The 24,796-nt window shown below is 39.0% G+C and overlaps 1 protein-coding gene across 8 annotated transcripts in view; it reads right to left on the reverse strand.

The window, feature by feature from the left end:
- PLEKHA8 (pleckstrin homology domain containing A8) overlaps nucleotides 1-24,796 on the reverse strand; it is a 97,203-nt gene that overhangs the window by 48,707 nt on the left and 23,700 nt on the right. For 4 of the 8 annotated variants that reach the window (XM_035253527.3, XM_002751434.6, XM_009002203.5 and 1 more), the window contains 7 exons: nucleotides 22,224-22,381; nucleotides 20,195-20,354; nucleotides 19,718-19,803; nucleotides 14,262-14,320; nucleotides 12,876-13,006; nucleotides 11,816-11,886; nucleotides 237-298 (listed from right to left, as the gene is read on the reverse strand). In XM_035253527.3, the coding sequence (XP_035109418.1) occupies nucleotides 237-298; nucleotides 11,816-11,886; nucleotides 12,876-13,006; nucleotides 14,262-14,320; nucleotides 19,718-19,803; nucleotides 20,195-20,354; nucleotides 22,224-22,381 (727 nt within the window). The remainder of the gene's footprint in view (nucleotides 1-236; nucleotides 299-11,815; nucleotides 11,887-12,875; nucleotides 13,007-14,261; nucleotides 14,321-19,717; nucleotides 19,804-20,194; nucleotides 20,355-22,223; nucleotides 22,382-24,796) is intronic. The other 4 variants (XM_017975224.4, XM_054237128.2, XM_009002204.5 and 1 more) reach the window with 2 other exon arrangements.

The following is a 24,796-nucleotide window of genomic DNA, read 5'->3' on the forward strand; positions in this document are numbered from 1 at the left end:
AGTTTTTATTGCTGACATTTTCATACACCAAAGGCCTATAAATATAAATGAAATAAATAACATTTTGTTCTTATTCTCAAAAACAAAGTAAACAGAAACACACACACACACACACACACACACACCCTTGTTTCTGGCAATAATGACTAAATAAATAACTGGATAAGAAGAGATTTCTAGCCCTAGCCACTGGTACACCCAATACAGTTAATATTAGGAGACAGAGGATCACTTACCGCAAAAACCCCTCGAACTACCCAGCCATGGTGTTGCCGCAATGTTTTACCATATGCGTTATCTTGAAAAGAAGAAAAACTCCATGAGGAACACTTTCATCAGAATCTGATATGCTATTTGTAGAATGTACTTTTTTTGTTTTTTAAGAGACAGGGTCTTGCTCTGTCACCTAGGCTAGAGGGCAGTGATGTGGTAATAGCTGCAGCCTTGAACTCCTGTGCTCAAGCGATCCTCCTCAGCTCCTCAAGTAGCTAGGACGACAGGTGTGGGTGCCCATGCCCAGCTAACTGATTTTTAATTTTTTGTAGAGATGAAGTCTCGCTATGCTGCCCAGGCTGTTCTGGAACTCCTGGGCTTAGGCGATCCTTCCACCTTGCCCTCCCAAAGCACTGGGATTACAATTGTATGCCACCGTGCTTGGCCATGTTTGTATAATGTACATAGTAGCATGATACTATTGGTATTTGGAAATGATGGAAAAACCCTAATTATAAGATTTTCGACCCCAAAAATTTAAAGCAGGAGAAAAGCCCACATGGAATTTTTTTTTTTGTTAAAGAAACATAGATACTTCCACTCTTACTCTGAATCATTCAATATATCTGAACTTCAGCTTATTATCATGATGGGAAAAGGTCAATACATATAAAGACACAGAGGAGGAGGAAAGGATATTGAAAAATTAAGACAATACAATTAGAAATACTTTGAAATGTTGTGTGACCCTGAGCCAATCCCTCAGCTGCCCTCTCTAACCATCTGTTTCTTCCTTTGTAAAATGATCTCTAAGATTCTTTCCAATTTTAACATTCTATTCTGGGATGCCAAATGTTTGTCCTAAATGGCCCTATGACCCTGGATATACAGTATTAAAAGCTAGAAACCTTCAAAAATATTTATGAAAAAAATGCCTTGAAGTTATTAAGCTAAAGTAATCAGTGAGAACTATATTAATAAAAGTCATTCATGTTTTATACTTTAAAGATAACCTATAATTTTTATCCCAATGTGTTTATTTTTATTTTTATTTTTTGTTTGTCCCAATGTATTTTAAAAGGAGATTTTGAAACTGGCATATAATAATTTTAATTATGAAAAAAATCCCAGGAGCCAGATGGATGCATAAACTTTGAATAATTCAATATATGCAAAATTCAAAATGGATTTCTCCACAGGAATAAATGCATTCTCAGGAGGCAAAGATCTACATCACCATGGTGCATTTTTATTTCAATGTTCCACTTTATTTCCTAAGCATCATCTCCAGTAGCTACAGAGCACTCATTCCTAAATTAACAGCACAGCGTTACCATGGGGGCTATTTGACCTTCTTCATGTTTCTCTATATCTAAATTCTTTTTCAAGCATATTTATTTTCATGTGCTAGTTGCAGCACTAGCACAAGTACTACCACCATTTTATGGATGCTTAGGTGACATTCTAAGGCTACAAAAATATTTTCAATTCTAACAAGAGAAGGTAAATAGACACTAAAACCACAAGTACAAGTTCCTATGCAGTGAAAAGCAATGTGGTACACAGGACACTGCCAAAGGAAGTCAGGTATTTATCTGCATTTTACTGGCCAAAATGGCACTGCCAAGTGACTGCAGATTCAACACAGTTTACAATCAACTCAAGCCTTCCAGCTTTGAAATTATGTCATTCTAGCCAACTTTGTTTTAAAAACTGGAGTGAAGCTTTCTTAATACTTTTAGTATATCCTACTATTTCAATTTTATGTATTCAAATCTGCACAAAATGCAATTATGTATTATATAAAAGAATATACTCAATATATATTGCAATAATTTTATATAAAAGACTGCACATGTGAAATATAACAACAGACTCCCCTGGCTCTCTGAAGCTTAGGAATACATTGGAATGCCGGCATCCAGTGTGCTAAAGCTAAAGCAGAAGCAGCAAGTGATAACTAATACATTCGAGTATGGAGAAGACTCCTAGAACCCAAGATTAAATTGAACTTTTTTCTTAGGAGAACAGTCTACATAAACTAAGAGCTGTTCAGGCTTCATGTTAGCTTCTTGAGCTGGACAGACTCCATCTTAGCTTCTTTGTTTTAGTTATTTTCCCACCATTAAGTATGTAACTGTAGTATGTAGCTGGGGCAGACTAACACTGGGCACATCCAGGAATGCATTTGCTAATAAAAGGCCGAGTTAAGTGGTACCCGCAGAGCCTGGGAATGCAGGTACTGTCAAGTGCTCAGAGCCCCCATTATCTATAAGTTGTATGTCTTTTATAACAGCCTTACCTCTTTCACCTGGCACTGTTTTATTTCCCATGTACTAGGTTATCTTTTAACTTTTTGCTTACTCTGCTTCTGTAAAAAATTTGCTTCAGCTAGGTTCCCCTCCCTTTTAAAACTAGGGTATAAAAGACCACCAAATGTTTTCTTAGGCGCCAAGAAAATTCTGGGCATTAGCCGCCTCTCAGTCACAGATACAATAAAGGACTCATAATTCAATCTCAAAGTGTGGCACATTCCTTAACTTGCTTGGGTACAACACTTAGAACCCAAAATTAAATTTAACTTTTTTCTTAGGAGAACAGTCTGCGTAAACTAGGGCATGGTCAAAGATACATGTCTTCAAGTAGACCAAACAAAACCTAGGTGCTTTTCTGTAAGAAGATATATGGCATCAGGGAAATTTCAGATGGCATATAAGTCCTTAGTGAGGATATCCTGTGAAATGTGAAGAAAGGGGTTGCTGACTCACAAAGTGTGTTGTACAGATGGGAGAGAATACTAGGTACAGCCTCTGATAAAAACCAGCAACACAACCAAATGTTCAACCATGTGAGCAGCCATCTGGGCTAGCAAGAAGGTGTACAGATCCACAGAAAACATCCTCAGGTGAGTTACCTCACGGGTAAGTTATACTTTCTTTCTTGTGACAGTATTCCAGGCAAGGCATTAAATGCCATTATAAATAAAGAAATACCATTAAAATCTGCTAGTGGATATCTACCATGAACACCTGTTCCATTCAACAAGAATCCAGGCCAAGTCTACTGCACAGTAGTATCTTTAGGTGATTTAAATTCAGTCAATTCCCTGTCCTCAAGAAGTTGATGCCTTATAAAAGAGCCAGTCATCTAACAATCATTATTGTATACGTCAATAACTGCTAGAGTAGATATCTGTATGCAGTGCTATAGGAACAGAAAGAAGGGAGAAATTAATCCAGCCTGGGATGGGGGGAGGTGTGTGGACACAAAGAATTCTCAGAAGGAATCCTGAAGTTGGGTAGGGTAGAGAGAAGGGTGGTAGATGGTGCTCCAGATGGCAAGTACCACAGCATTGTGAGAGGTCATGGCGTGCTGGGCAATGGTGAGCAAAACTCACTGGATCTGAAGAACACTAGAGCTTGAGGACTGGGTTGAGGCCAAATTGTGAACACCTTTATCCATCATGTCAAAGATTCTGATCTTCCAGCCGAGGCATAGTGGAAGTTTTGAAAAATATAATTCATTGCTTTTTTTTTTTTGAGTTTCACGGTTCATGTCTGTTGTTGAAAATTTAAAAAAAATTTTTTTAAAGGAAGAACTAAAGAAACCTATAATCATTTCTCCCAGAGATAACCACAGTGGACATCTGGGAAAATATTCTGTTTTTTTTTCCCCTGTACAGAGAATATTACAGGGGAAAAAAACTAAGACAATATTTTCTCTTCTTCTGTTAGCAAAGTCATGATCATTCTGATTCAGAATTGTGGTAGGGAAGTAACAGGATGAAGTTCATACTTCTTTACAGTCTGGAGCAAATACAGCTGTCCTGGTGTCTAAGCCTCCAGCTCCAAGGCCCACCTGACTGGACAGACTGCTTGTTTAAAAGAGCTCTGGATTCAGTGCTATGCCAACCTCAGAGACCTTATGTCTTTCCTATACATTGCCATTCAAGTTAACCATTCAAAAAGGCATAAACACTCTTTTCCAGGCCCTCTTCTAAAAGACAGCAAGAAGACAAAGACGCTGTGAGTCCAAAAACATGGGCAGCCTGGCTTAAGGATGGGAGACTGTTTGTACAGCAGTACATCTGTGTCTTCCCACCTGGCTCTAGTAGACAAAGCAGTTATTCCTTGTTGTGCTTATACCTTGCCAGAGGAGAGTTTCACTGGGCAAAATGTGGGCCAGATGATCTAATGGGATAATGAATGCAGTGTCAAAAGAATTTGGGCTGGGTCTTGACTGAGGAGACCACTGCTGCAATTTAAAACCAACAAATGAAATAAAAGTCATTAAAAAAAAAAAAGACTTTCCAAAAGTCCTTAGCTGACTTCTGGGGCTGCAAATATCCCTGCCATGTGAGACTGACTGCATTAAAATAAGATGAAGTCTAAGCCTGACCTATTTTGGTTACCTAGTGAAGATTAGATAATGAAATACATTAATCTTCACTGTAATACCCATTCATTATCATAATGCATGTTCTATAATCTGTGAGTATTTTTGGCCTCTGAAAGACATAAATGATACCCTTCTCCCAGTTCTGAGATATGTCAGTTCCCCAGAGACTGACTCAAAATTTCCAAGTAGGAATTCTTGACAGTCACCTTGCTCAATTCTCTTCCTTTTAGAAATGAAGATATGGAAGACCCAGAAAGGCAGTCACTTGCTCAAGGTCACAAAGTTAAAATCAATAAGATCTGGGGGCACTCTTGTTGCATCACATCATTCTGTCAAAAACCTGGTGTTTACTCTTTGTAAACAATGTAATAAAAGTGAAAAATATGCCTTTTCCAATTGTTTTTCTGAAAGAATTGGTACCTTATTCTCGTTATGGAAACAGCACAGATCTCATTCATTTACTATAACTCAGAAACTTGCTATCACATATTTAGAGATTATGCCTAAACCCTTTATAGTAACTGAGAGAACAACCCTTCCATTACTGTTGGTGGATGACCATTCTGTCCAGGAACTATGTATAGGAAAGTGTTTTTCTACTGTACACCTATAATTAGTAAAGTTATTCTGGCTTGTAGAGAGGATGAGAGAAATGCCAATCTAAGTGTTAAGGGAAAGACTAGGAAATAGTTAACCAAAGCCAGGAAGGACAGAATTACTCACTGGGCTAAGGAAATGACAATCATAGCTCTGCAAATGTGCTCAACTAGACAGTTCTGAGGCAAGAATTAGGAACTAGGAGATTTGAAAGCAGACAGTCAAGTTTAGCAGGAGGCTGGTGGGAAATGGGCACTGAGGAAATGTGCTTGCCCTAAAGTCCTGTGACTTCTAGGAAGAAGAGTCCAGTAATTCACTTACAATAGTAAGAACCTTAATCCTGTAATTCATGTCTTTTTAAAGCCTAGGTGGGCAAAAGAACAATGGCCCAGAATATGGATCTCTCTCTCTCTCAAAGTCAGTATTACATACAAGTGGGGAAAAGAATGGGTGATCTAATAAATGCTACTAAGACAACTGGCTTTCTAATTGGAAATGATAAAATTATATCCCTATCTTACACCATTCACAACTTCCAGGAAGATTAAAGACATAAATATGAAAAGCAAACCTACAAAAGTTTGAGAAGAAAATATCAGAGAACATCTTTGTGACCTCAAGGGAGAAAGGGATTCCTTAAACAAGATATAAAAAGTACAAGCCATAAAGAAAGAATGACATGTTTGATTACATAAAAACTGAAGCTTCTGTATACTAAAAGATACCATAAATAAAGAGCAAAGGCAAGCCACAGACAGAAGACATTTTAACTCATAACTGAAAAAGATTAATACCCAGGAAATATAAAGAACTCCTGGGAATTGATAAAGAAAACATAAGAGAAAAGTGGTCAAAGTACACAACAGGCAACTCACTGAGAAGGAAAATTGCCAAATGAAGACAGGAAAAGCTGCTCAACCTTACTAATAATCTAAGAACAAAAATTCTGGCAATATTCTATCATTTTATAGCCATCAGGCACAAATTTAAAAGGCTGACAATGACAAGTGCTAAAAAGAATGTGGAGTATTGGAAACTCTCACTACTCTGCTGGTAATTACAGACTTTGGACAACAATTTGGCAGTATCTGGTCATGTGGCTCTGCCATTGTATCATGTACTACAGCAGCAGTTCCCAGTATAGTCCCCAAACCAGCAGCCTCAGCATCATCTGGTAACTTGTTAGAAATGCAAAGTCTCAGCCTCATGTCAGACCTACAGAGCTATCTGTGTTTCAAGGAACATTCCAGGTGAGGCTAATACAGGCTAAAGTTTGAGAATCACTGTTCTGGCAGCACAGCTTTTCAAGCCGTAAGACCCAATGAATTACCAGTCTATAGACAGCCAGAACCCCTGGCCCAGTCACCCTTACCTATGAGAAACCTCCTCCTTTTTCTCATGTGTTGTGTGGACATCATAATTTTCTATATAATAGAGAACATACGTGAAAGGAACATGAACATTTTAGAATTGCTTTTAATGGTGAAAATCTGTAATCAACTGTGTCCATCAATGGCACATTAGTTTTTCTAAACTGTCATCTATTCATACAATGAAATGCCAAACAACAAGGAAAATGAATGAGCCAGGACTACAAGCATCAATGGTGGCTAAAATCTGAAAATACTAAGTGAAGAAGGAATACTAGATGCTGCTTATGGACACGTAAATATGTAATAAAAGTATAAAAACATGCATTGCATAATGAACAGCAAATTCAGAATGATGATATCTGGAAAATAATAGGAGTCATGGGATTAAGGGGTGACACGTGGGCACTTAACTTGTATTGAACTATTTTTTTTGTTAGATCAAGTGGTAGATATTTTTAAATGCCTGAATTACTTATGATTTTCTTTTTTGACACAGGGTCTTGCTTTGTCACCCAGGCTGGAGTGCAGTGGTGCAAACATGGTTCACTGCAGCCTCAATGTCCCTGGCACAAGTGATCCTCCCACCTCAGGCCCCCAAGCAGCTAAATTACAGGTTTATGCCACCACACATGGCTAAGTTTTGTATGTTTTGAAGAGATGGGGTTTCACATGTTGCCCAGGCTGGTCTCGAACTCATGAGCTCAAGTGATGTGCCTGCCTTGGCCTCCCAAAGCGCTGGGATTATAGCAGTTTGGCGCATATTTTTAAAAATGAACCTACTAGGAAAGTGACCTCTGAATTCTTTATAGTGACTAAGCTGAAGGCTAAATGAGTTGTATGGACAATAAGAGGTGGAAAGAGGCAAAACAATCACCCAGAGATGCCCTGTGTTACTTTCAGTCACTGTTAAGACTAACACTTGTGCTGCCAGCCAGTCCTGCCAATGGAGGCATATGCTGTGAATGGTTCTGCAAAGAATATTACAATTCACACTCCATAGGATTTTTAGAATGGCCAAGTGATGATGTGATGTTAAAAATCTATCTGATTATGAGTTCTGACTTTATCTCACTTATCTCTCCTTGTCTATGAAAGCCTTTCATATTAAGTACATGACTGAGCATCCTTTTACATTTTTTTCTATTCTTTGCCAGAAAAGGATCTTGGTTGGGTTAATTTTTACTTGACATTTATGGAATCATTCTGAGGTGAGATATGTGGCAGTATGCTATCCCAATGAGCACAGAGCATATAACATTTAATACAATGGTGCATGAAATACCAGAGCAACTTTTCTTCCTTCTACTTGCAAGGATGCTTTCCAAAACCTCTTTTTGATGTGGAATATGCAATGAATGGGGATTCAGCTCTAAGGCAGATTACTAAATATATCTGCCTTGTGAACCCAACTCCCTCCTAAAAATGACCTTTAAAGAATCTTATAGGACACTAAGGGAACAGAGCAGCTCTCAGCATGAAACCACTCAAAATGTTCCACTCTGGGCAGGGCGCAGTGGCTCATGCCTGTAATCCCAGCACTTTGGGAGGCCAAGGTGGGCAGATCATGCGGTCAAGAGATGGAGACCATCCTGGCCAACATGGTGAAACCCCATCTCTACTAAAAAATACAAAAATTAGCTGGGTGTGGTGGCACACACCTGTAGTCCCAGCTACTCCGGAAGCTGAGGCAGGAGAATTGCTTGAACCTGGGAGGTGGAGGTTGCAGTGAGCTGATATCGCGCCGCTGCACTCCAGCCTGGCACCTGGTGACAGAGCGAGAGAGACTCTGTCTCAAAAAAAAAAAGTTCCACTCTGATCATCATTATGGGGAAGCCAAGTGATGGCTCAAGTGCAAAAAGGGGCAATGTAAAGTCAAAGGTGTCCTTCCAGATGCTGGAAGTTTTCCAGGTCACAGAACTGCAGCAATACAATAACTAGAGATGCATTTTCCAGATAGGTAACAGAGTCAAGACTTCCACTATGTTATTTAGGACTTTTACATATAAATGTCCTGTCTCAAAAGCCACTAAGACCATACAAGTTTCATGAACATTCACCACAAACCTTTCTTAAGCAGTATTTCATTGGAAAGCTGTCTACTTATGATGAAAAGGAGGCAAAATAAATGGATGCTATAACTAATTTCAGCACTTTTACTCCTGCTTATTAATCACCTCTTAGATGCAGTCGAAATCTCAAAATGATTAAGATGTAGAAAAGTGACAGGTGAACCTCAAAAGCCTAAGTCTAGATGACTAGGTCTCAAACTTTAGCATGGATTAAAATCACCCAAATGACTTGCTAAAATGTGGACTGCCAGGCCCCAGCTTTACAGTTTCTGATTCAGCAGGTCTGGAATGGTACCTAATAGTCTGCAATTCTAATGAGTTTTCAGGTGATAAAGATGCTGCTGTCCTTGGACCAGCTTGAGAACCACTGATGGAGACTTGGAGACCCTAGGGAAGGTATTTATCCTCTTTAAATCCCAGTTTATTCACTGGAAAGGGGGAGTATTTGGAAGATTAAATAAAATATCAAGAACTTGGTATAGTAGTTACATTAGGTGTTCTATAAATGATAGCTATTTTTAAATTCAACTTTAGAATTTAAAAAAGCCAACAAATTTCCCTATATATGGCATATAAATTACACACACTCTTTTATCTACATATTCACCCTGCTTCATTTCAAACAAGGTATCAGTTCCACTTATAAAGGCTAGGACTTCGGAATGAGAAAAAAGAAGCCATTATCCCAGAAGAAATATGCACCAAGGAGCCTATAGGTTCTGAATACCTATTGTGTAAACATGTCTCAAAAAGCCATTTGTACAGAGCTTGTTGTGTCTGTGAGGGACAGAGGGTGGGTTTAATAGGGGAACTTTGGAGGGAGGGTGATTTTAATAGGGGAACTTTATTTTCTCACACTGAACAGCAGCAAGAAACTAGGGATTTCCACAATCAAAGACAGGATTTAAATTATAAACATCTTCTGTGAAATAAGCCTGAACATCAGGATGAAAATGTCAAATTTACAGACTCCCTTTCCTTTTCCACTGAAAGCAGTACTGAAGGAGAGGAGAGGGAAGAAAAAGTTGAGATTGGCTGTGATTATTGCAGTCACAAAGCAGCATTTGCCCTTCAAAGTCTCCTATTTCTTTACAAAGTCAACAGCATCCCCTGGGCCCAGTCTCCAAATCAAGTACAAGGTTTGATAAGAAAGCTTGAGAAGAAAATGGGAGAGAAAAGTGGGCAGAATTGGGGTTGGGACTGGACAGAAATGGTATATCCTGTTTCCTTTCTATCTCTAGGGGGTCAAAGCCCATAAGCAGCTGGGTTCTATTCCACCCCAGCTCCGGCAGTGGCCTAAATGGGATCAGCATCATCCTACTCTCCTCCCGCAGAAAGCCCTAACAAAGTAATAGCAGCGTGAGACATGTGGAGTCCAGTGGGCACACAGTGCTGAACCCTATATCTTCTGCATTTCCAATAGGTGGAGAAGTCTTTCCACTGGTGTGAAAATTCCATACTAATAAGTTGGTTTGAAGATAAGTTTCTGGCTTGGCACCTAGGCTTTGTAAACTTTCCATTTCTGATTTGAGATAAGTAAGTGTTATTTGCTGGCAGGTTATTAACGTCATATATGATGAGGATGATAATGATGATAAAACATCATTATCACAACAATAGATGCTAATCTCAACGACTGAGCACTGGTTTGGTTTTCTCTTTTTTTTTAAGACAGGGTCTGATCTCACTTAGTTGCCCAGACTGGACTGCAGTGGCTTGACCTCCTCAGCTCAAGCAATCTTCCCACCTCAGCCCCCTAAATAACTGGGACTACAGACACGCAACATCACACTCAGCTAATTTTTGTATTATTTTTGTAGAGATGCCAAGTCACCCAGGCTGGTCTCAAACTTCCGAACTCAAGCGATCCTCCTGCTTCAGTCTCCCAAAGTATTAGGATTACAGACATGAGCCATCGCTCCTGGCCATACTGAGTATTTTGTGTACCAAACTGAGATCATCCTGAAATTCAGGGATGTATGGGGAATGAAAAAGTGCAGGTGACCAAGGGATGGTGAAGAAGACTCTTTATGGGAGAAATGAGGACCTTCAAAGCAGGAACCCCAAGGCCACTCTGCTTTAGACTCTATGTGGTCTTAAGCAATATTTTAATCTCACCATTCCCTAGCCTGTAAAAATGTATTGAAATGAGAATTAAGTTTAAGAAGTCTAAATTCTTCACAAACTGCTATAGGGATGTCAGCTCTCATTTTTATGGCAAATCAGCAGTTTCTAGATGGGGCAGACTGGGGAAACCATGTGGGGGCAGAATTCTTAAGGACTCATGGCCCAGAGGGAGGACTAATGGAAGGAGGAAGAACCCAATTGTGACACTAAAGAAAAAACCCCACAGAGAACACTATCTCCCTCTCAAACCAGAAGCATATAATTAATTTATATCACCAGTTCATTTTTTTCTCCACACATGCCTCATGGTCCATACTAGAAAAATTTCCTACAGATCAATTGAGAGTTCAGCCACTCCATTAGAAGCACTGTGAGGATGCTCCCAAATCTCAACATTTTCCAAAACTGGTCTGATAAACGCCTCTATCCACACATCCATCCATCTACCTACCTGTCCAATGTTTATTAAGCTCCTACAATGTTGCAGTCACTACATTAAGGTGCTGGAGATATAAGATGCTCTCCTTTGACCAAGCCCTTCATCCCATTTTGGCTCTATATCTACAAACTGGGATGTGCAGAGCATTATATATTGGAGGAGTACAGGATGATGAAAGCGTTTAATCCCACTCCAAAACAAATCCCTGGGATTCCCCCACATCAACCCACTGTTATGGTCTTCAAGTTTTACTTTGAATACTGATTTTCAAGGACTATGATACATTTGAAGATTTAGAAAAACTAACCTCTTGATAATATTAGGTCTTCCTATTATGATTAAGAGATGGCTTTTTATTTATCAGCACTTCTTTAAAAATACTGATTTTTAATAAGTTACATCTAGATTACCAGGTCACTGTCTCATAGGTCTTTTCTAAACAAAGCCTATAGGAAGCAATGAATAATAATGAAATAAGAAAGAAGCAAAATCAAATCTTGAAAAGCAGAAATATTCCCTATATGCCGTCTCCTCCTCTAGGGGTCTCCATTCCACACTGTATTGATTCATCCAACAAAACTTTAGTAAAGAACACTTACTCAGGGCTGTCTGGATATCCTTTTCCCCATTTTTCACTTCTGTTAAAAATCCCTTCAGAAATTTGAGACCTCTAAAACAAAATAGCGGAAGAAATATTATTTTCAAAGTTCGCTTATGTTCAATGGGTATGAAGAAATGGCAGATATCAGCTTCCATTTCAGTAACATCTTAGGCACAGCAGTGAAGAGGTCAAATCATATGGCAGTCCTTCCTGAACTTCTTCCCTTCACTTCCCTTTAGCTTGCTATGGAGCTCATCCTCCATCCCATCTGATATACCTAAAGAAGTGATTTTCAAAATGTGTCCCAGGACTAGTGGCTTTAGCATCACCTGGGAATTTGCTAGAAATGCAAATTCTGGGCTGGGTGCAGTGGCTCACGCCTAGAATCCCAGCACTTTGGGGGGCCAAGGTGGGTGAATCACGAGGTCAAGAGATCGAGACCATCCTGGTCAACAAGGTGAAACCCCGTCTCTACTAAAAATACAAAAATTAGCTGGGCATGGTGGCGCATGCCTGTAGTCCCAGCTACTTGGGAGGCTGAGGCAGGAGAACTGCCTGAACCCAGGAGGCGGAGGTTGCGGTGAGCCGAGATCGTGCCATTGCACTCCAGCCTGGGTAATAAGAGCGAAACTCCGTCTCCAAAAAAAAAAGGAAAAAAAAAGAAATGCAAATTCTGGAGCCCCACCCCAGAGTGACTGAATCAGAAACTGGTTCTGAGTCTAGTGTTTTTAAGAAGCCCTCCAGATGATTCAGATGCCACTGAAGTTGGAGAGCCACTGATTTTAAATAGAAACCAGTTGACTTTAATGCCTTTAAGATTCCTATCTTGTATATACTTATTATTATTAACAATATTTATCACCATCAAGAGGGAGGCAAAAAAAAATAAGGTGGTATTATTCATTAGGCCTTCTAGAAAAGGATACACAATTCAATTAGATCCTTCATTCAGAAGTAGTCTCTCTGTGTAACTTTTTTTTTTTTTTTTTTTTTTTTTTTTGCTGGTAACATTTCAACTGAGCTACATTTTAACTGCTGTCCCATCCCAACTGCCTCACCTCTTCAGCCATAAGAGGGCTTCAGTCGCGGAGTTCCTAACCTGGGCTACATCGGCCTCCACTTCATGCAGTACTATCTTCTGGAGAGTGGTAAACTCTTCTTTGTTGGTTATATACTTCTGATTTACTTTCTGGAGGGAAAGCAGGGAAATAACCTAAGTTAAAAATGCTGAGGTTATCAAACAACTCAGTATAATACTGAAACTTGTAAGTTTGGCAAGCAGGCCTCTAAGAAATCAAAATAAATTAAGCTTTTATTACCTTGTTCCTTATGTTTTCAAGATAATTTTTTTTTTTTGAGAATTCTATGCAGCTTAAACTGGAATTAAATAGTCTCGGGGTTTAAAGTTTTGTTCTTTTGTTTTGTTTTTTTGCCCAGGCTGGAGGGCAGTGGTATGATCTCGGCTCACGGCAACCTCTACCTTCCAAGTTCAAGCGAGTATTCTGCCTGAGCCTCCTGAGTAGCTGGGGCTACAAGGTGCACGCCACCAAGCCCAGCTAATTTTTGTATTTTTAGTAGACACAGAGTTTCACCATATTGGCCAGCTGGTCTCAAACTCCTGACCTCGTGATTCACTCGCCTCGGCCTCCCAAAGTGCTGGGATTAGAGGCATGAGCCACCATCCCAGCCTAAAGTTTTGTTCTTTAAGTTCTTTTTTCTGCCCCAGAACCTCTCTCATGGCTGTCTTTGGCAGATACTTTTCACTCTGAGTATAAAACTCAACAATTACTTGCTCTAATGAGACTACATGCAACTATTGCTCCCAAATACAATAAAGAAAGGTATATCTACAGGAATTCCTAATAGTGCTTCCTCAAAGACTAGTATCCAGTGACAAAAAAGACAGATTTTTATTGGGTATCATATCCTCAAGAAGGTAACATTTAATCTACATTTAAAAGGGGACCCATCCCTTATTTTATCTGGAAGAAAGAGGCTGAGAGAGATTTGGTGAGTTGTTGTTGATGGTCCCATAGCTACCCCTGAAGCTGGGCCTTTTGAGTCCCAGACCACTGACAGGTATTTTCATTATATAACCTATCTTTTAGAAAAATATAATTTGTCATCATTTAAACCTAAAACAGCACAGAATCAATGTGGGCATTAGAGTGAAACCCTAGTGATCTACACTGTGCACAGGAAAAGGCAATCCTGGTTTCTTTTTCAAAATGAATCTTTTAACTCCCCAAAAAGCCTACCTCTAGCATATAATAAAGGCTTAGTAATTCCCTTACTGAGCATTTACAATGTGACAAGAAAGACACTTGCTCTCTTACAGAATAGTGATACATTTTTCACTTTTTGATTTATTCTTGCGAAGCACAAAAATATTGAAAACATTTTCTTTTATTTAAGTTTCCACAGAGAAAAGCCAGTATGCTCACCTTAATATTTCCAACAAGATCCATCTTAACAGGAGCAAACACTGTAGGGCCAAGTTTGTCTAAAGAAAAGATTAAAAATATTTCTGAAAAATCAATTTTTTAAGTGGAATTACTTTTATAGTAAAAATAAATGTAGTAGCTCCCCAACAACTTTGATTTTTACTTCCAAATAATTTTCTAAACATAACCTTCGAAAGCTTCCAGGATACTGTTATCACCTTTTTCTATTACTCTACTGCAACGTAAGTTATAATGAGGCCCTAAGTGGCAGGTAGGATGAAGATAATCTTCCAAGTTTAGGATACATATAGTAATCCTTAAGGCTGCACTGTCCAATACAATAGCCACTAGATATGTGGTTAGTTTGCACTTGCAGTGTGGCTAGCACTAACCAAAATGTACTTTAAGTGTAAAATACATACCAGATTTGGAAGACTTAGTACCAAAAAGAGATTGCAAAATATCTCATTAATAATTTTTTTTTTTTTTTTTGAGACAGACTATTTTGCTCCATTCCCAGGCTGGAGTGCAGCAGCGTGATCTTGGCTCCCCGCAACCTCTACCTCCTGGGTTCAAACGATTCTCCTGCCTCAGTCTCCTAAGTAGCTGAGATTACAGGTACCTACTAACACGCCCAGCTAAGTTTTGTATTTTTAGTAGAGATGAGGCTTCACCATGTTGGCCAGGCTGGTCTTGAACTCCTGACCTCAAGCGATCTGCCCACATCAGCCCCCCGAAGTGGTGGGATTATAGGCATGAACCACCATACCCAGACTCATTAATAATTCTTTTTTTCTTTTTCTTTTCTTTTCTTTCTTTTTTTTGAGACAAGAGTCTCGCTCTGTTGCCAGGCTGGAGTGCAATGGCACAATCTTGGCTCACTAAAACATCCGATACCTGGTTCAAGTGATTCTCCTGCCTCAGCCTCCCAAGTAGTTGGCATGATGCCACCAAACCCAGCTAATTTTTATATTTTTAGTAGAGATGAGGTTTCATCATGTTGGCCAAGATGGTCCTGACCTTCTGACCTCATGATCCACCTGCCTTGGCCTCCCAAAGTGCTGGGGTTAGAGGCATGAGCCACTGCAACCAGCCCAATGATTCTTTTATATTGATTACATGTTGAGATATTTTAGATATCCTCAGTTTTAAAATACATTATTAAAATTAATTTTTGCTTATTATGTTAATGTGCCTACTAGAAAATTTAAAATTACATCTACAGTCTGAGTATTTCTGTTGTGCAAGAAAGATGACAAAAAAATGCAACAAAGAGGTATAGCTAAAAAGAGGAAAGATAGTGGAATTCTAAAAAAAAAAAACAAAACTTGATTGATCTAAAAGAAAGGCAGGGATCAAGATAGGTACCTAAAAGGCCAAAAGAGGAAATGAAACAGAATATTAAAAAGAAAATTAACTGTCTAGAAATCAGAAAAGGAGTAAAAAGGGAAGAAAGAACATATAGAGAAATGCAGAAAACAAACAGCAAGATGACAGAAATATCAAGATAACGAATGAAATTCATCCAAACCATGTAATTCACATTACAGAAAAGACTTCAACAAATACAGAAAAAACATTTACAAAATTATTCCTGATTATAAAAACAACTCTCACCATATAATCATTTGTATTTACATGCTATTAATAATTGGAAAATGAAATAAAACTTTTTACAATAGCATAAAAAAAACTCTAAAATGTATTTCTAACAAAAGATGTATGATGGTTGTACACTAAAAACTACATAAAATATTATTGAGAGAAAATTAAAATGATATAGAGAGATATAGCATGCTCAGAGATTGGAAAATTCCATGTTTTTGTTTTTGAGACAGGGTCTTGCTCTGTCACCCTAGGATGGAATGCAGTGGTGCAATGATGGCTCACTGCAGCCTTGAGATCCTGAGCTCAAGTGATCCTCCTGCATCACCCTTCCAAGTAGCTGGGACTACAGGCTTGTGCCATCATATCTGGCTAATTTTTTTAATAGAGACAGGGTCTTATTTTGTTGCCTAGGCCAGGATCGAACTCCTGATCTCAAGAGATCCTCCTGCCTTGGACTCCCAAAGTGCTGGGATTACAATTATAAGCCGGTAAGCCCTGCCTTCAATGTTGTTTAAGATGTCAGTTACCCCTAACTGGTTTACAGATATGATATAATCTTAACCAAATCCTAAAAGGTTTTTAAATAGGAATTGGACAGCTAAAATTTATCAAAAGACCTAGAATTTCCAAAACAATCCTAAAAAAGAAAAAACTGAGAGACTTATATTATCTGATTTCAAGTCTTTATAATTATTAAGACACCATAAGATCACTGGAACAGAAGAGAGAGTCCAGAAACAGTCCCACATTATAAGTTCAATTGATTTTTGACAGAGCTGCCAAAGCAATGTAAAAGGGAAAATATATTTTGACAAATGGTTCTTGAGCAACCAGATACCACAATGGAAAAAAAAATGAACCTCAACCCCCTACCTCATACCACACAGAAAAAATAATTCCATTGGTTCATAGGCACAAATGTAAAAGTCAAGAGTCTAGTACAAAACAGAATATTTTCATGACCTTTGGGATAAGTAAAGATTTCTTAAGTCACTAAAAGCACTAAGTATAAATGAAAAAATTGGACTTCATTGAAATGTAAAACATCTGCTGAAAAGGCATCATGAAGAAAAGAAGGAGGCAAGCCAGTCTGGGGGAAAATATTCACATGTCTACAATGGAATTTTAGTTAACAATATATAAAGAACTCTCGCACCTCAGTAATGAAAAGGAAAACAATTAATTTTTAAAATGGGTGAAAGATTTGAAAAGACACTTCATAATGGAAGAGATAGAAATGGCCAATAATCATACAAAAAAGTGCTCAGTACTTTTTTTTTTTGAGATGGAGTTTCGTTCTTGTTACCCAGGCTGGAGTGCAGTGGCTCAATCTCGGCTCACTGTAACCTCCGCCTCTGGGTTCAGGCAATTCTCCTGCCTCAGCCTCCTGAGTAGCTGGGATTACAGGCACGCGCCACCATGCCCAGCTAATTTTTTTGTATTTTTAGTAGAGACGGGGTTTCACCATGTTGACCAGGATGGTCTCAATCTCTTGACCTCATGATCCACCCGCCTCAGCCTCCCAAAGTGCTGGGATTACAGGCGTGAAGTGCTCAGTATTTTTAAGTGCTCATTTCCTTAGTCATCATGGAAATGCAAATTAAGGCCACATGAGATACCACTAAAACACTGAGGAATGGCCAAACACAAAATACTGACACCATCAAATGCTAGTGAAGATGTGAAACAATTGGAATACTCATACACTGTGCACAATTGCACAACCACTACATAAACTGGCAGTTTATCATAAACTATGAACCAGCAATTCCAGTCCTAGGTATTTACTTAAGAGAAATGAAAGCACAGCCCCATAGGCACAAAAATGTTTAGAGTAATTTCATTTATAATAGTCCCAAACTGGCCAGGAGCGGTGGCTCATGCTTGTAATCCCAGCATTTTGGGAAGATCATGTGAGGTCAGGAGTTTGAGACCAGCCTAGCCAACATGGTGAAACCCTGTCTCTACTAAAAATACACACACAGACACACACAGAATAGCCAGGTGTAGTACTGCAGGCCTGTAATCCCAGCTACTCAGGAGGCTGAAGCAGGAGAATCACTTGAACTTGGGAGGTGGAGATTGCAGCTGAGATCATGCCACTGCACTCCAGTGAGATCATGCCACTGAACTCCAGCCTAGGTGATCGAGCGAGACTGTTTCAAAAAGAAAAAAACAAGTCCCAAACTACAAACTGCCCAAAGTCCATCAATAAGAGAGTGAATAAATACTTGTGGTATATTCATTTAATGGAATACTACTTAAGGAATGAACTACTGATACAGACAAGGATGAATCTCAAAAACACACTGTATGTGAAAAACCAGGAATGAACTACTGATACAGACAAGGATGAATCTCAAAAACATACTGTATGAGAAAAGCCAGATGCAGAAGTTATAATATTTCAGTTATATCAAGTTTTAGAATAGGCAAAACTAACCTATGGTGACAGAAATCAATAAAATGGTTATTTCAGGCTAAGTGCCACAGGGATCATTCCAAGGTGATGAAAACATGCTATTTCTTGGTAAGAATATAGATTACAGAGGTAGGTCCATTTGTCAAAATTCACTGAATCATAACATTTAAGTCCTATGCAAGTTATACCTCAATTTTTAAGAGAGATATATAGTTAAATGGGGCATAAAGCAAATTTCAACACATTAGCCATCCTTGGCACTACTGACTTTATACAAGTAAAAGTGAATTTGATCCAAATAAACTTATATATAACAAATATATGTGTGTGTGTATATATGTGTGTGTGTATATATATGTGTGTGTGTGTGTATACACACACACACACACACTTTTTTTTTTGAGACAGGCTGTCATTCAGGCTGGAGTACAGTGGTGCAATCTCGGCTCTCTGCAACCTCCACCTCCTAGATTCAAGAGATTCTCCTGCCACAGGCTGCAGAGTAGGTGGGAATACAGGTATGAACCACCATGCCCAGATAATTTTCATATTTTTAGTAGAGATGGGGTTTCACCGTGTTGGCTAGGCTGGTCTCAAACTCCTGACCTCAGGTGATCCACTTGCCTCAGCCTCCCAAAGTGCTGGAATTACAAGCGTGAACCACCACACCCAGCCATAACATATATAAATATGTATTTATATATGACATGTAAATTTATATTTACATATAACATAAATATAAATATATATAAATTGGTGGGGAGAGAGAGAGAATAACTAAAAATCTTTGAAAATATGTTTTGGCCAGGTGTGGTAGTTCATGCCTGTAATCCCAGCATTTTGGAAGGGAAGGATCACTTGAGCCGAGGTATTCCAGACCAGTACACGTGACATGACAAAACTCATCTCTACAAAAAATACAAAAATAAGCTGGGCATGCACATATAGTCCAGCTACCCAGAAGGCTGAGGTGGAAGGACTGCTTGAGCCTGGGAGGTGAGGATTACAGTGAACGGAGATCATGCCACTGCACTGCAGCCTGGGCAACAAAGCAAGACACTGTCTCAAAAAATAACAACAACAGAAAACTTTTAACTGGTAAAACACATTTTTTCACAGTGCCAACATATGAAGGCCTATTCCTCAATTACTCGTTTTACTTTTATGTATGGTTTCTGGAAAGCAAAATCCCCTTTTAAAATTATATTACTCTGAGATCAATATTTAATCATAATTAGAAATGAAATGGCAATATGCAATAATGCTTAAGGTCATATAGTTTTAATTGTATGTGGCTGGTGATCTGAACAAGTAGCTAAAAAGGGTCATCTCACTGCACATAGTTGAGGGTATTTCTCCTGCAAAACAACTGCGGTGAGACAGATTCTAGAGATGAATTAATGTAAGACAACTGCAGGAATCTTACCTAACACTGGAACCACAGCATAACATGATGCCAAGAATGCTTCTGTGGGAATGCCACTGTCTTCCAAAAGTTCAATGTCACTAAAGCTACATAATTTGGTGATATGGAGGAGAAAAGATTGAAAATACAGTATTAGCACTCTGCAATTCAAAGGTAGTCATAGAAACAGCTCTCCCTCTGTAGGGCAAATCATTTGACTTCATATGCTCCAATGACTGTTTTTCTAATATGGTCTCATAAAATAATTTTCTAAAGAAAAATCCACCAAAGCAAGCTAAAATTTGTTCAGAGAGTACACCCGACAATCAATTCCTTCTTATTCACTGTTAAGAAAAAGTAAACAATAAAGCAGGTACTTGGCATACTATACTCTCTATTCTCTTAGAATACGCCATCACCTGAAAGGAACACCATGACTGATTTTCCAGAATGGAAGCTAGTATCCAAACATCAGTAATATTAGAAAGTCTAGAATACCTTGTGTTCATGGTACTAAAGAAAGTTGGAATAACTTCTTTGCCTTCCTCCCAGAGGGATTCTTGAGAGCAACTTGGGGAGTCTGAACCAGACTGAGTCAAATTATTATCATGGTTTTCCAGGTTTTCCACTCCATCTTCCTTCATTATTTCACCCTGAACTGCAGAGTAGAAAATATCTATTACTGATCTATTATAAAAATTCATAGTCTTTGTTAAAACTTTCTAAAACAGAAAAATACACAGATATAAAAATTCATGAAACACTGTTCACATACACACATACATACATCTACACATACAAACACAACTTCAAGCATGTGTACGTTTGTATCCTGCTTGCTTTCACTAAACAATGTATCATGAATATTTTCATTATCATTCAACTCTTCAAAACCATGATTTTAATGACCATGTTATATTGCACCATTCCCATGAGGGGCATTTAGGTGGCTTCCAAAATTTTACAATTATAAATACAATCACTACTCATTTAATTAGCACATTATATACATATTTGTGAATTTGTCTACTTGCTAAAATTTAGTTTGTAACCGAAAATCAAATACTGGCAGCACCTCTGCAGTCATTTGTGGAATGTGCAGAGTGGTGAAAACTTTGTGGCCCGACACACATATTCCTCATATTCCTAGCTGAGGTAGAGCAATGAGATGTCCTGCCTTCTTGTTTCCGCATTCATATATAGATAAATGTCCTTACTTAGTGCTACGTTTTATGCATGTTTGTGCATTTTGTTGTTTTTGCTGTTTAAAAGGGCTCCCGAGTATAGTACTGTTGAGTGTTCCTACCCACAAAATGGCTGTGATGTGCCTTTTGGACAAAAGATGTGTGTTATACAAGCTTCATTCAAGCATGAGTAATAGTGCTGTTTGCAGTGAGTTCAATGTTAATCAATCAACAATACATATTAAAGTGTCTTTAAACAAAAACACATATAAAACAAGGCTATATATTGATTGGTAAACAAAAATTTCATGATCAGAGGCTTGCAGGAACCTAACCCTGTATTTCCCCCAGGAGCAACAGTTTAGTATTTGCTAATTCAGCGTTCATGATGACTCAATAAAACATAACTACTGCAAATAATGAGAACTGACTGTAATGCCACAAAGAACATCCCTGTCAATAGGTCTTCATCCTTAAATCTGACTATTTGCTGAAGAACAATTCCTAGAAGTAAAACTATAGGAGCAAATACAAGACTGCACTATTTTGACAGACATTTTCTCCTGTCTTTATTATTTACAAGAGATAAGACTCCAGTGATGTATGGATTGTCTCTCAGATTAACAGCTCCTTCCCCCAACTCCCATACTGCTCCTCAATTCATCTGGAAAAAACAGAGTCTATTTCAAAGTAGATGAGGAGAAAATTTTTATTTCATTTTCAAATTATTAAGTACTTATAACACAATTAAAAGCTCTAATATATCATCATCTATGTTGTCTTTGATCTGAAGTAAATTTCAGTGATTAGTGTCAAGAGATTAGCATATTTGAACTACAGACCCAATACCTGAAATGTGGGACCCTGACTTGATAAACACAGTGAAGACTGGGTAGAAACCTCATGGTGACTGGTGAATTCTGACACCCTCAGGCCCAACAGAACCCGCAAGGATGAAAAACTGAACTGTCATAATTTTACAGACTCTTAAGTCACACAGCATAGTCTAAGTTCAAAGGACTTTAAGATACAGGGTTGAAGGCCAGTGAAGTACTCCTACCCTCTAAAAGGTCAGCATGCATAGCTGTTGCTCACTGCAGCCCATGAATGTAGCCAAGAACAATGAGCAGGAATCTTCCTCTTCACTCTGCCTTCTCAACACCAGGTCAGACTGGATGAAAGAATGTTTTTCAGTCATATGACCTATCTTACCCAGCCAATATCCTCCTTAGGAGACACTACTACATGATCTTGAGGTGAATCCCTATCATGGATATAAATCAAATTCCCAAATTTTCTATCATCTAAAATTGGCGTGCTTCAGACTTTACTTTTGTTTTTACCTGTTATATTATCATCTGTATTTTCCTCACTTGATAGGCTGCAGTCTATCTCTGCAGATTTCAAATATAAGGAATTCTTATTTTTCATGAGGATTTCTTCATCACCATTTATTGCCATATTTAAAGATCCATTTTCACAACTGCTCAACTCTATTTGCCTGCAATTTTTTTAAAAGGAAAAAAAGTCAGAAAGTGCAGTTATTTGGTCATAATTTTTTTTTTTTTGAGACAGGGTCTCCACTCCGTCACCCAGGCTGTAGTACAGTGGCACAATCACAGCTCACTGCAGCCTCAATCTCCTGGGCTTCAGCGATCCTCCTACTTGAGTCCAACACTCCACCTTGAGTAGCTGGGACTACAGGTGCCTGCCACCATGCCCAGCTAACTTCTGATTTTTTGTAGCCATGCAGGTCTCACTATGTTGCCCAGGTTGGTCTTGACCACTTGGCCTCAGGCAGTCCTCCTACCTCACCCTTCTAAAGTTCTGGGATTACCTGGGCGGTCAATTTATGACCAGGCATGAGCCACCTCCCCAGCCTGGTCATAAATTGACTGCCCAGGTAAATGTTATCCTTATAACATCCTCTGAAAGAATTGATAAATCAAGCCAAATCTCCCAGTCTCCTCCTCCAATGCCTGTGATGGGAGCAGGCCAGCCTCAAGGCTGCAATTTAGAAATAAAAGAGCCATTTATGGCTAGCACCCTCAACAGTCCCAATCTTCCAGCTCCCCAGCAGCATCAGGAAATAGTCACTGACAGCTCTTTGGTTCTCAATCAGCTTTCTCCAGGTGCCACTTTGAATACTTTACTTTCCTCAATTCTCCCTGGGAGACGTCTTCTCTCTCTTTACATCACTGGCCATTTCCCTGTGTCTGCCCAGCCAGTAACTGTCTAGAAGCCACATGCTGTGGTCATGGGAGAGTACTCCTTTTTTATTTTTTTTTGAGATGGAGTCTCGCTCTGTTGCCGAGGGTGGAGTGCAATGGTGTGATCTAGGCTCACTGCAACCTCCGCCTCCCGAGTTCAAGTGATTCTCCTGCCCAGGTGCCCACTACCAAACCCAGATAAGTTTTGTATTTTTAGTAGAGATGGAGTTTCACCAGGTTGGCTAGACTGGTCTCGAGCTCCTGACCCTCAGGTGATCCACTCACCTTGGCCTCCCAAAGTGCTGGGATTATAGACGTAAGCCACCATGCTCAGTCAGGGAAAGTACTCCTTATAAAGTATATCTGAGAGACTGGGCATGGTGGCTCACACCTGTAATCCCAGTAATTTCGGAGGCCGAGGTAGGCAGATCATGAGGTCAAGAGATCGAGACCATCCTGGCCAACATGAAACCCTGTCTCTACTAAAAATACAAAAATTAGCCAAGTGTGGTGGCACGTGCCCATGGTCCCAGCTACTCGGGAGGCTGAGGTGGAAGAATCACTTAAACCCAGGAGACAGAGCTTGCAGTGAGCCAAGATTGAGCCATTGTACTCTAGCCTGGCGACAGAGCAAGACTCTGTCTCAAAAAATTAAAATAATAAAAAATAAATAAAGTATGTCTGACAGAAAAGACCCAGAAGAAAAACATCACATCCTGAGAGAACTGTGAGTTGGCTTTTTCTGTTGCCCTAACATGCAAGTAGAACAGCTGATTCTACTGGTTAAAGGAACAATCATGGTATCTTATTATTATGATTAGGTGATTATACCTAGCCAAATTAGAACAAAAATATTTTATTCTAACAAAAATAAGGAGGAAGGGTCCAAGCCACATAGTAACTCGAGGAAAAATATTTGCTATTTTCTAAAAAATACTATATTTCAACCTAGTAATTCAAAATGTAGGAGTATATAAAGGTAAAGACCTCAACAACAACAAAAAAATCTACAAATATAATTCTAGTAGAAATATTTAGAACAGGAGAAAATTGGAAATAACTAAATTGGGAAAAATCCTTGTAATAAAGAAGTAAACAATAGTATATAAAGAGATAAACTATTAAATCATTTGAGGCCAGGCACAGTGGCTCAGGCCTGTAATACGAACACTTGGGAAGACCAAAGCAGGTGAATTGCTTGAGCTCAGGAGTTTAAGACCAGCCTGGGCAACATGGTGAAACTGTCTCTACAAAAAATACAAAAAGTAGCCAGGCTTGGTGGCATGTACCCATTATCTCAACTACTTGGTTGGCTGAGGTAAGGATTGCTTGAGCCCAGGAGGTTGAGGCTACAGTAATTTCACACATGGAATTTAACCCACTTCCATGGGTTAAATTACCAAAAATTGAAGGACCATTTAGGGGAAAAGAAATAGTTTAGATTTTGATACTAGGTTATTTTTCAACCTGCAATGCTACCTAAGATTTTTATTGTTCAACTCAACAAGCCGGGCACAGTGGCTCAAGCCTGTAATCCCAGCACTTTGAGAGGCCGAGGCGGGTGGATCATGAGGTCAAGATATCGAGACCATCCTGGTCAACATGGTGAAATCCCGTTTCTACTAAAAATACAAAAAATTAGCTGGGCATGGTGGCACGTGCCTGTAATCCCAGCTACTCAGGAGGCTGAGGCAGGTGAATTGCCT

Source organism: Callithrix jacchus, chromosome 11 (assembly GCF_049354715.1).
Source record: "Callithrix jacchus isolate 240 chromosome 11, calJac240_pri, whole genome shotgun sequence".
In the NCBI taxonomy this organism is placed as follows: Eukaryota; Metazoa; Chordata; class Mammalia; order Primates; family Cebidae; genus Callithrix; species Callithrix jacchus.